General features: G+C 43.4%; 1 protein-coding gene across 4 annotated transcripts in view; it reads left to right on the forward strand.

Annotated features, from left to right (window-relative positions):
- GTF3C1 (general transcription factor IIIC subunit 1) overlaps window positions 1-12,833 on the forward strand; it is a 2,559,884-nt gene that overhangs the window by 435,102 nt on the left and 2,111,949 nt on the right. For all 4 annotated transcript variants that reach the window (XM_078662887.1, XM_078662886.1, XM_078662885.1 and 1 more), the window contains exon 7: window positions 11,888-12,046. In XM_078662887.1, coding sequence (XP_078519013.1) covers window positions 11,888-12,046 — 159 coding nt within the window. The remainder of the gene's footprint in view (window positions 1-11,887; window positions 12,047-12,833) is intronic.

Below are 12,833 nucleotides of genomic sequence, written 5' to 3' on the forward strand. Positions count from 1 at the left end.
CACGACTTCAGAGGCATCCTCGAGAAAGTGCTTTGGGGATTGAGAAGCCCCAGCCCCGAGCAGCTCCTGCACCGAAGACCAGCCCCCCAGCATCCATGAGATCTGCGTGGGGCCCTTTTGCTTGGTTGCTGCTAGACGCGTTGTCTGGTCACTTGCCGGCTGGCTAGTGGCCTCCTAGACGACGATCCTTGAAATCTACACTGCTGATCTGGTTGCTTCAGACTGGCCCTTGCTCCCTTCCAAAAGAGGAGCACCCCGGACCCTCCTGGTCCACTCCAGACGCCGTTTCCACTCACCGCGTGGGTTGCCTTCACCAAGGCCTGTTGACTCCGGATCCGACACCGCCGACAGCGAGAGCCTGCGTGGGACAGCTCGTGCTTCCATCGTGGTCGTCGAAGACACCTCCTGGTCCACGTGGCTGCAGAGACAAGTGTCCACTCTTCACCTGATCGCGACGACAGCACCTGGTTCCTTCCTGGTTCCACACCGGTCACTGGCTAGTGACTTTGAACACTGTCCCCTCTGCTTTCAGGTCCTCTTCTTCCTCGATCCACCCTTGGATTGCACCGGGCATCTTCCACTTGGTCGCCTGCTGCATCTTTCTTCAAGGCTCCATAGACTTCGACACGGAAACCCGACACCCTTTGACACCTATGCACCGGCAGCCCGTGGGTGAGGTAACGAGCATTTCGGTGCTCAAGGGTAGATTAACTCTCCTAGTGTCCAGATTTCCAGTCATTTTAGTACTAGATTGTATAAACTGTCCGTACTTACCTTTTTCGTAAACTGTACTGTCCATTGACTTTGTTCCGCATCTCGCGTGTGAGTTCACACTCTGCACACGCGTCCCGTGGGCCTCATGTTACTTACCTAAGGTTAGGATAGTGTAGTCCCAGCGATCCTACAGCCTCTGGACAGCTCCATTCCTTCTATTTATTTCCTTATACCATTTACTTAGTATATGGTTTGTCGTGCCCCTAGGGCACCATTGTAATTTTGTGCAACTTATCGTATTTTTCCCAAGAGATTGTCATGTGCTTTGCCCTCTGATCTCATAAAGAGCTCAGAGGTGTTTGTTATTAATAAATATACTGTTTATTTTCATAACAACCTGTGTGGTGTCCTTTCATCTGGTATTCAAGGGGTTATATGTGGTAAAACAGCTGGCTTCACATGCCAAAAGAGTTTAGCTTAAGACTGCTTTGTCCATGCTACCATTAGGATAGCTGGTCTATAAGGTTGACTTACAACCAATCACCATAAGGGTTGTTTGGACTGATACAAGGTGATCGCTAGAACTAGTGAGCCTCTTATATCAGGCCAACTTCTCACAGTTGACATTTCTGGCTGTGGACGGAACTTCAGGTGTGTTCCACACTTACACTCCCTCTCCTGTACCGAATGAATATACGCCGCACAGGGCACAGGAAGTACCTATAGATACTTGGCAGCATCGCGTTTTGGTTTGGTGGCGCTCTCCCCCATTCTTTAACCGCTCCGAGGTTAGGTCCTTTGTCCATTCTAGGCGCAAATTGGCCTGTTTTGGCTGGATTTACTCCTCATCCTCAACACGGCAATTGTACCGTTGTTGAACTTCGTAGACAACATGTAGTCTCCATTAGCGTTATTCAAGCTTTGGTGCAATACATAACCCGTAATCTTCCGGGTGGTGCGGCGCTTCCGGCCGGACAGGGCGGTATGAAGCTCAGTCCCGTGATGGTCAATGCTGTGATGGGCAGGCGTCCCCAGGAAAAGGATGACTTTCCTTTCTGGCTTGCGGGGGAAGTTTGACCAGCTGGAAGCTCTATTTCCTAACACGTCTCCTGGTGAGAAACACAGGATTCTGACGATTAGTTTGCCCAAAGACTTGGCCCCTGAAATCGGTGACTGTGAGACCTGGGGTAGAACATTTGCGGCGGTCTATGCGAGGTGTTACGGCTCTCCGTGTATGACTGTCCTGCCTACGGTCCTTAAGAGTGTTCAAGATGAGCACGGACCTGAGCCTGTGGTTGAATTGGATATGCGCCTGTGTGGCTCCTTTGATGTGGTTTGCGCACTCATTCTTGCTAATGTCAAGGGGGAAGCATTGAACTTTCAGGTGACTAATGCTTTGGCGTCGCTTCCCGATGCCGTGAAACCCAGACAGTTAGCGAGGATTATTGTGGCGGCTTATAAAACCGTGGGTCGCAATAGTAGGGGTCTCAAACCTTTTTTTACTAAAGAGAAAACGCAACCCCAAGGGCAGAAGTCTGAAACGGACGTTCAGCCCAAGTCCAAAAAGGAAAATTGGCCTAAAAAACAAAAACAGGGAAAGCAACAGCACAGAAACAGGAGTCTCGTCTTGCGTCTCCATTGCCTGCGCCCCCAGAACGTGTTTATGACTTGCGCAATCGCGATAGAAGATTAAATCACCTGATCGATTTCAGGTTTCTGATCAATGCTCTCCCCGTTCCCTTCAGGACTCATCGACCTCGGTGACGGGTGGTGGAGGAGGCGGAAGGGGTCGGGGTGGCCAGCAAGGACGTGACCAGCCCCGCCCGAAAGACGGTGCAGGAAAGCAGGACGGATCTACACCGAAAAGACCCCAGTTTCAAAAGAAGAAAGTCGCCGCTTTAACAGCGAGATATGCCACAGATAGTGAGAACGCGGCTTCGGAATCTGACATGGGCTCTGACCTTGCTGGACAGCGCGGCAGAGATTACCATAATACGGGAGGTCCTCCGTCCACTACTGAAGGTGACAGCGACTGACCGTTATGTTGTAATAGAAACAGCTGATACTAGAGTTGCTCCCCCTGATAGACTTTATGAAATTGTCCTGTTAATCGAAGGTGACATACAACGTTCCATAAAAGGGGTATTTTGGGAAAATCTTTCGTCTACATATGACATTTTGCTTTCGGAGGCTGACTGGCCCCCACCTTTTGTTCTCGCAGCTCCGCGAGGGGGAGGAGGTGATCCTCCCCAGTTTCGCGCACGCAGTCTCGAAGGAGCATGCGCTGAATTTTGCAGAAGAGTGGGCTAAGGCTCTAGCGCCGGCTCTGTACCGTACACACTGTGGTTGGGATAAATTTTCCCCGAACCACGAGATTCCTTTACGGTCTCAGCCACAGCCTCAACCTCAATATCCCCTTAAACGTGAAGCTAAGGCTTCCCTTGCGGAAATCCTTGAACAATTGGAATATCAGGGAGTGATTGAAACGTGTGTGTCCCCAACGAATAACCCTCTTTTTACTGTGACCAAGCCAGACGGTTCATATCGTTTAGTATTGGATTACCGGCATTTAAACTCGCATTGCCGTACCTTTGCAGTACAGAATACTCACGGCTCTGCCTTAGTGGATAGTCTTGTGCGAAAGCGGTTTAAGACCACGCTTGACATTTCCAACGGTTTTTATGCCCATCATTTAGATGGTCTAAGTTCCCAATGGACCTCCTGTACTTGCGGCGGTGTGCAAAAACAATTTTGACATTTGCCTATGGTCTATTAGAATAGTCCTGGGATTTTTACTGCCCGCATTGTCTCTCTTCTAGAGAGAGTCGACCCGTTTGCATGCTCGTATGTGGATGATATTTATCTCACAGACGACGAACTTTGGGAACATCTGTGTCGTGTTGACCGCTTAATTTGTAGCTTTGCAGACATGGGTTACAAATTCAATTTTGCAAAATCGCACATTGCAGAATATACAGTGTTGTTCCTGGGCTACGAGCGCAACAATGAAGGTAGAGGTTTGGCTCCTCACTTCCTGGAGAAATGCGCACAACTGCGCGCTCCGACAACTCTGAAAAAATTACAGTCTTTACTGGGTTTTTTAAATTTCGGAAGGACCTACATTCCGGAATATGCCCAGCGTATCAAGCCTTTGTATGCTTTGATACAACCAACTTTTTCCAAATCATGCTGGCTGCCTGAGCACTCAGCTGTTCTGCAATCCTTGCAGGCTGATCTGCTCGCTTCTAAATTCTTACTGACTCGTGACAACCACACCAACCTGGTGATAAGAATCATCCCTGGGACGGTGGGTTTCACTTAACTGACTTTTAATAAAGGAGACACAGTACCTATTGCTTACAAGTCACACTTGTACACTTCGGCTGAAATGCGATTTTCCACTGTGGAGAAAGTTTTAACAGCTGTACAGATGGCGATTCTTAAGGAACGTGCTCTGTCACAGGGAAAACGCATGTTGGTTGTTACTCCGTGTCCTGCCTTGGAGGCAGTTACGAAAGCCAGTGTACCGAATTCTAAAGCTTTGCACCCTCGGTGGATACAATGGGCTGCGTCATTGACGTCCCCGGATGTCATTTGTTTTTGACGCCTCCTTACGGTCGCAGGAGTACCTACAGTATGAATTAGTTCATCCAGCTTCTTTAGCTATGTGACCTTTGGAGGATTTCCATTGCATCATTTACACTGATGGGTCGGCGCAGGTTGCGCATGGCTCTAAACACGCCTACGTTTCCGCATGCGCATTGTGGTCGGTGCCATGGTGAACGATGAGTTTAAGTCCAAAGTCGTGCACACGCAGACTCTAGGGGACTGCACCGCACAATTGGCGGAGCTGCTTCGGGCTCTGATGCTTGCATTGGAGTACGCTGATCCTAGTGTGACGACTCTTATTGTGAGTGATTCCTATTACTGTGTCCAGTCTAACAATGAAAACTTGTTCTTTTGGATTCAAAATGACTTTCGTGATTCCAAAGGTAGCACAATAAAACAATCTGGGTTCGGGTGGCTGAGCTTAAAGAGCAGTTGCCACTTGTGTTTGTAATTCATACTCTTGGCCAGCAGCGTGTTGGAGTTCACGCTGTGGGTAACTCGCTTGCCGATGAAGCGGCAAAATCGGCGGTATCTACATATTTAGTTGCAGCAGTTACACGGTCCAAATGTAAGATTGATGATGATATCTTGGCGGCTGTTGCTGCCACTGAGAAGGGAGGTAAATATCCTGCGGGGTTCCCTTCGAAGTACACATACCACTTAAGTCTCGATAAGGTTCCTTATGTGAAAATTCCTGAAGTTGGGGAGAGATTGATTCCCATCTCGGACCGCAGGAATACATTGATCACAGCGGCACATGAAGTTGTGGCGTCTGCGCATGCGGGCGTCTCGGCCACTGTATCTCAGTTACAACAACGTTTCTGGTGGCGGTGACTGTACAAACAGACGTTCGATTATATCCTTCAATGTGACATTTGCCAGCAGATTAAGCCTTCGAGTGCTGCGCGTCCGCCACAGACACAGTTGTACATATCTAATAAACCACTAGGATGCGTTTATTTAGATCACTGCGGTCCTTTTTCTTCTGATACTGCGTATAAGTAATCTTAGTAGCAGTTGATTCATGCACACGGTTTGTGTGGGTCTGGCCCCATCGCAGCGCTGATTCACGTACTGTAATAAGAGATTTGCGTGTCTTTGTAGGGATTTTTGCCTGTGGTACCTTCCATTCGGATCAGGGTCCGGCTTTCGCCTATAAGGCGTACAAGGATGCCATGATGTCGTTGGGGGTCCAAGTCAAGTTTTCGTCTCCATACAGACCTGAGGGTAATAGTGTAGTGGAACGAATGAACCGTGACTTAAAGCAATCATTAACAGCTCGAGTTATAGGCACTGGCAGAAACTGGCTGGCCCATCTCAATGGCGTGCAGCGTGCTCTTAATAATCTCCCTAGAAGGTCTCTGGGTGGGCGGACCCCATAGGAAATGCTCTTTGTTATCAAGATGTATGTCCCGGACCTTGACGGTCTAGACTGCGTGGCCCAAGCCACAACCTTTGACGTAGGTGAACATTGCAATGTTTTACAGGATCTACAAAAGACCAGAGACATTCTTGCAAAGGAACATTTGCCCTCCACATCGGATGATGCGTTGCAGATCCTGGTAGTTGGCTGGCTACCCCAAGTTGGAGAACTGGTTCGAGAAAAGATCGATAACAAGAAAGAATTTGGTCCTTCCTATTGAGCTCCGGTTCCTGTGCTTGGCGTGAAGGGCACAATAAAAGTCATTTTACCACCACTTTCAGGTCGTAAAGAGAACAGGTTTATCTCTATTGACAATGTCAAGATACACAGAGTGGCCGATTCTTCTTAGTATGACACCGGCGGTCTCCTGTCCTTCGTTTGTGAGAAATTCTGTTTTGGCCACTGCTTCTAATCCTGAGCCAGAGGTGGCCATCGAGATGCCTGCGATTTCTAGTCCTTTATTAAGTACTTTGCCTGGTGATAACGTTGATGAACTTGATTACACTTACCCAACTGACTTATCGATGCCTGATTTGGCCACAGAATCCAGATTTTCTTTTGACACGGTTTCACATAACTCAAAAAAGCCCTCCGGTTTTGCAATTTATGCCAGTTTATTTAAAAAAACATTTTTTGATTCCCCCTTGGACATATATTTGGCTGGTACTTTTTTCAATTTACCTTTTTATGTCGATTGGTTTTGTGTTTTATTTTTTTCGAATCGTCAATGGACACTATGTCGAGGAAAGAACATGCATTCGACATCTAAATGGTACTTTGGCACCCCTTTCCTCATCACATTCAGCACACAGACTGAAGAGAGACTTGACTTTTGTTAACATCACTGCTTGGCCTGTCCTTGATGGGATTGTGTGGGATGCTGTTAAATTTCAAATCCATGGACCTACTGAGGTAGTTAATGTCCCTAATGTGCTCAGGGTAAACATGGGGGATGTGGTAAAACAAAACATACGTTCTGATGATTGGGATATTCAGGCCGTAGAGGCATTGTTTTCTGATTTGAAATATTATACTGCCTTTGATGCTGAAGATTTGTACTTCGAATCTGCTAATTATGGTGAATTATTTTGCTTTCAACATTTTGGCAACCATTATCTGCATAAAACTAATTCCAGAAGGAGTGCTGTAAATTATACACAGTGGGAGCAATGCCCGGCTCCTTTACGAGGCATTTCGAGTATTTTTTTGAAAAAGTACACTTATTTTACCGACTTTAATCAGTCAAATCCCGCGTCTTTTTATTTTAAAATGACAGAGAAGTCCATGTCCAAGGTTAGACTTACCTATACTAAGGTATTGTACTCGAAGTCCTTTCTAGACAAGTTGGCTGTAGAAGGCTACGAGTTATGGAAGGAAACCATTGACCTTAAATCTGTTTGGGGTTCTAAAAGTTGGCAGGAACAAGGCACTGAGGCTTTGCACCATGCATGTCTCATCCCAAATCATATGTTCTTTTTAAATTCTACCATTTTTCAAACCACATGCTTTGGATTGGCTACTTCTAAAAAATTTAATTCTCCTGCCCTACCTGATTTAGAAGAATATTCCGGTTGGGGTAATACACCTAAATTTTCAATTAGAGAGTTGCAAACTCTTTTGCAAAATTCTTCCTTTAACATATCCAGTTTGAACCCAAGAGGTTGGCTGATGTGGCACAGGAGTGCTGATTCAGGTCAACAACGTTTTCTGGGTTTGGCAGATGGCTTTACTCAGGTCAGGCCCGATCCTCGTTTTGAAACTGACCATTCTGTCAACACTTATTCAGTAGGCAAATTATGTCAGAATTGGCTCAAACATTCTACATTGGTATCAGTTAAACTGCATCTATCCAGGCTAACAGATGATGTGGATTTAAATGATTTCATAAAAGGCCCAGCTAGTGGTAGATCAAAAAGATGGATATATGCGATTTACAATGAAATCTGGAAAACATCACAGATTGAGGCGGCTAAACGCCTTAGGGCTATTGATCAAGGTAATTTAGAAAAAGTGCTTGCAGTTGTAGATAATAGCATTAACATGCTTTCTTCCCGCATTTACTCGTTCGATAATATTGTGTCTTCTGTTGTTGATATTGTGCAAGATGAAGTATCTGTGTTGTACCATGGTCAAACTCAATTGCGTTCCATTATGCAATTTGCGTGGACCCTGCAGACGCATAAGTCTGGGAAAGGCCTCCCTCTTTGCCCCTTTTAATTTGACTGAAAATTAACGCTTACTTTCGATGAGAGATGCATCTTTTTCTATGTTACACATTGAAAGGTTGGAGTCTTTACCGTTTTCTGTGGCAGAAGCCACTGCAGCCACGTGGCTTATCCACGGGTTAATCACACTACCGTTTGCTTTATTTAAATTTACAAATTGTATGCGATATATTGCGATAGGCCGATACGAACCACTAGGTAGTTCATTTCTACATGAAGCGTGGTCGCTTCCGTTTACTTACAGATGCCTAAAAGATGGGAAAGAGGTTTATCTTAAAGGTGAAGAGTGCACCGAGACACCAGATCACTTGTTCATTTGTAGATCTATTCAACTGCATGGTTCTTGCAACCAAGAACGGCCCAATTTAGCCTGTGTTTTGAAAGGTACTCCCTTTCCCGCAATCATCCCCACTTTCACATTACTGGCAAACGGTAGTTATTTACTTTTGAATAATGAAGATTGTTGTGGGTTAATTAGAGGTATTGCTTATGTGGTTACAGTATCTTTACGTGTAGTGTGTTGCAAAAACGTTCTGTATCCTCCTCCACATGGGAATTCGGATGTTTCCATCTGGCCGCGGATTCCAACCTTGACGGTAGAGCTGAATGGAATGAGTAGAATAAGAGCCCTTTTGCCTCAAAAAGAAGTGGCCCTGACTTCAGCTTGTGAAACATTTGTCCTTCACGTCACCAACACCCGCACAGAGGTGCAGGCGCTATTAAATACTGACTTGCCATTGCATTTCAGCGCGCTGATTCATTCAATCTTTAACGCGTCCTCCACTTCTGGCCTCGCTCACTTTTTTTGAAATAGTTAGCAGTGGTCTTGTGACTTCCTTTGAAAAGATATTTGGAGTCATTCCTGCTTTCTTCCATTCGATATTTTCAAGCTTATTTTGTCTCTTTCCTGTTTTGCTGGCGCTGGCTGCAGGCGTTCTGGTGATATTCTGTTTTATAAAAAATGGATGCCCCTCCTGTGTTACACGATGCTCAGCCCCACCTTGCACTGTTTCGCAACAGGATGCTTGATTATTATGGCACGCTGCCGCTTGCCACCTTAAGCGCAGCATATGGATTATCGTTTCGTTTTTCCTATTTCACATGTGTCCAGCCTGTGTTTAATTGCCTGAGCTGCGATTTAGAGTAGGCCCTTGATTTGTGTCTCTGCAAGACGGTGTCTCCTAACGTGGATTTTAATCGACTGATGAGTCCCATAATTACTCATGAGATGGTTTGTTCTGGCGAAAGGATTATGGCCTTGGCAGTGATGCATGGACTAATGGGTCATTGGAACATACTCGCAGCAGCTCAAGATTTCTTGGCACACAGCTTTATTGAGAACCCACTGAGTTGTCCTCTGATGATGCTAGAGGCTCCGGTGCTTGAAGAGCACGTTTGTTCTTTCCGCTATTAAATTGGATGGCTGAACTGTTTTCGGATGATGACAGTAACTTCCTGTTGGAGGCTGTGCTGCATATTTTGCATATTCAGTCCTGTCTTAAAGGTTTTCCATGCTTTTGATGACATACCGTTATTACTTACACAATTTTTGAAATGTATGTGGAAAATTTTCACCACCCAGACCTATTGACTTGAGTAAAAGTGAACAGTAAATTGTCAAGTTGGAATATTTTTAAATTGACTGACACATTTTTTTATACCAATTTTTTGAGTTTGAACTGGCTAATCGTTCTTGAACTCTGCTTTCATGATGTGCCCCTTATCTAATCTTATCCGTGCTCGGATGATGGGGGGATGTCATATAGATACTTATTTCCTATATACTGTGTTAAGTTAGCATGAGCTTATTAAATGTTTAAACACCATTTTACCTTTTGCTGCTTCTGCACACGACACATACTTGTTGTTTTAGCTTTCAGCCTAGTAGAGCGTTATGATTTACATGAGAATAATATGTTATTGCTCTGATATCAGCTTTCCTTGGTAAACTGTCTGTACAGTGAGTGCTGAAACCTTCAAGGATAACTCGACACAGTGTTATTGTGAGGTCTGATCTTCGCACCTTCCTAGACATAACATAAATGCAGCTGCTGCCAGAATCTGGCTTTAGGCGCGTTTTATATCGCTTTGCACAGAGCACACAACACACTTGATGGTGCTTCGAATGCAGAGAGCTGGTGGAAGATGATGTGATCCCTAACCACTAGGATCTTGAGGTATGGGGCTGCCCTGCTAAAACCCAAAGAGACCTTCTTAGATATAATATAATATACTAGATAGGGAGGGTGAGAATTAGGTGTTGTTAACTCCTATTCATGTCAGCATTTTAGCATGCTGTCCCCATTCACATTCTATGGACTAGTAACTATGCTGATAACTTTGCTTCTTATAATATGTTTGCTTATATTATCTAAGATACTGCGTTTGAGAACAATGCATTAGTAAATAAATATTTCAAATGTGCACGCGTCCTCATTTACTCCACGTTCTGGTTTGAAATGATTGTATAACGAAAGAGTGTTCATGTGTTCCACGTGACCTGAGGTATTCTAAGTTCATGTTCTGGTGTGTCCAGACATTAGGCCTACCCACACAAGTGAAGTACCATCTTTATCTGGAAACGTAGGGAAACACAGGGAAACACAGAATAGTAGAACAAGTGTTATTACTATTTGTCTTTCAATGCATTTCTTCCTTCCAAATGAAAGACAGTGTAAAAAAGAAGTAATTTCAAACAATAACCTCTAATTCACATGCTAATATGGGTACCCACAAATTCAGAGATGCACGAATAACCCCTGCTTCTAAACTCCATATCTTGTTCCCTTTTCAGAAAGACATGGGTTTCCTTGATTCTGATTTTTCACTCTTTAAATGTTACCAAATTAATTTCTGTATACCCTGTACACAATGAAAAAACATTGCCCGGTGCAACTCAGTTATTGGCTCTGGGTACCTCATATTCTTGGTGAACCTACAAGCCTCATATAACCCTGCAACTAGAAGGTACAGGTGAAAATGTAGGCACAAATGGCTGATTTTCAACTACATTTCAATATTCCTTTACTTTAAGTGTTAATTTCCATATAAAAACCTTGCGGGTCTACACAAATGACCCCTTGCTGAATTCAGAATTTTTTCTACTTTTCGGAAATGTATAGCTCACCTTTAGAATCCTCAGGATGTTGGAGTAAAGGACGCAGATTTTTCGTGGTTACCTTGTAGGCAAAATGTTATGTGGGCCAAAGTGTGAATGACCCCAAATAGTAAATAAAAGGGCGTGGCACGGGGGGAGGCCTGTTAGGGAAAGGGGTTAATGCCGTATGCAAGGCTTTCTGTTGATTTTTTTCCTGGAACGGACTTGCAAGTTGGTCAGGGCGTGGTTGTTATCCATCCGCTTCTGATCTTTGCATGATACTTGTCTGCAGAATATATTTGCAAGTTATCTATCAGACTTGTAGGTTTGTAGTTGGCTGGATTATCCCTACGTCCCTTTTTGTTTGTAAATGGAGATGATTTCTGATCCCTTCCATGTTCTTGGAATATTTTCTTATGTCATTATATAGGATTAGTAAATATGTTCACAGACATGGGATTACTAATAAAAATGTCTCCTGGTATTTTATGAGGGTGTGGCGCTTTGCTAAAATGTTTTTGTTATTATGGCTGATTTAAAAAATGGAATGTATCAATTTTTTGCATCATTAGAATTGTCTTGTGCAAGAGAAAATATGAAACTTTAAAAGAATATAGACCAATGTTCAGGTAATGCCTTAGCATTGTGGTATGAAGGCTCATAACAGCTTAGATTGTTCAAGAAGGTTTTTATTTAATGTATAGTATTATACAGTGGTGCAGGTACTATAGAGAGGTGCAGGATTTAACTATAAAGATGATTGTATATTGCTGTAATGAAAACAAAATCTGAAATCAATGTTTTATTTTTTGTTAATAGGTACTGACATAATTGTACGTTGCCTACATTTGATTAAAGAATTTAGACGAAAAGTGGAAGATGATGATGACTACGAGGAGGACCATGTATTGAGCAAATGTGTTCCCCCTTTGGATATTGTATATGAACGCGATATGTTAACTCAGGCCTTGGAGCTAAGTATGTCTTGTTTTACATTTCTAATGTAATGTCATTTTTATTTAACGGGTCTCATGCTTGAGGTATAATGTTAGCTAAGTAGTAAAAAAAAATTGTCATTCAGATGCGATAGGGCACAAGTATAAATGTAATTGAACAAAGGGGATGCTGTCCAAATGCAGAAGAAACATATAATATTGGTAAACTGAAATATATACTTATTTTGCCCAACTCCTTTTTTTTTTTTTTAATTGTATTCTGCATTTTAGATTTTATTCCTTTTTAAGTACAAACCAAACCGCTGGTTTTAAACTTTGTAGATACAACAGTGTTATTTTTGGCGAATTACACAATGTACAATTAAGCTAGTACAAAATAAAACAAAACCGTAAATGATGAGGTATTTATGTATTGGTATTAATTAGTAGGGACTCAGCTTGGGACCTACGGATCACTCTACTTTGTGAGCTGTGGTGTCGTTTCAGACACTGTAATATTATTATTTATTATTAATGTACCTGCAACAGGGATTTACGTTTGATATATTTATATTTGGTGTTCCCAGATGAAGGGAAATTGTTTTACTTAAATTGGGTGAAGCCTAAAAAAGGTAATGCGTTGAATCCGCCTATCTAAATGAACTGGTTAGTGGTGAAGATCTTGACGACCATAAGAAATTTGAGTAAAGAATTTTAGGCAAAAAGACGCAATGCAGTATTTCACAAGACTTCTGCTGCCCTATTCTACCCCTTAATTGTAGGTCATGTTTGAAGTAGCAATTGATTAAACTGTCTAAGAACACGGTTTA

Source organism: Lissotriton helveticus, chromosome 10, assembly GCF_964261635.1.
Source record: "Lissotriton helveticus chromosome 10, aLisHel1.1, whole genome shotgun sequence".
Taxonomy (NCBI): Eukaryota; Metazoa; Chordata; class Amphibia; order Caudata; family Salamandridae; genus Lissotriton; species Lissotriton helveticus.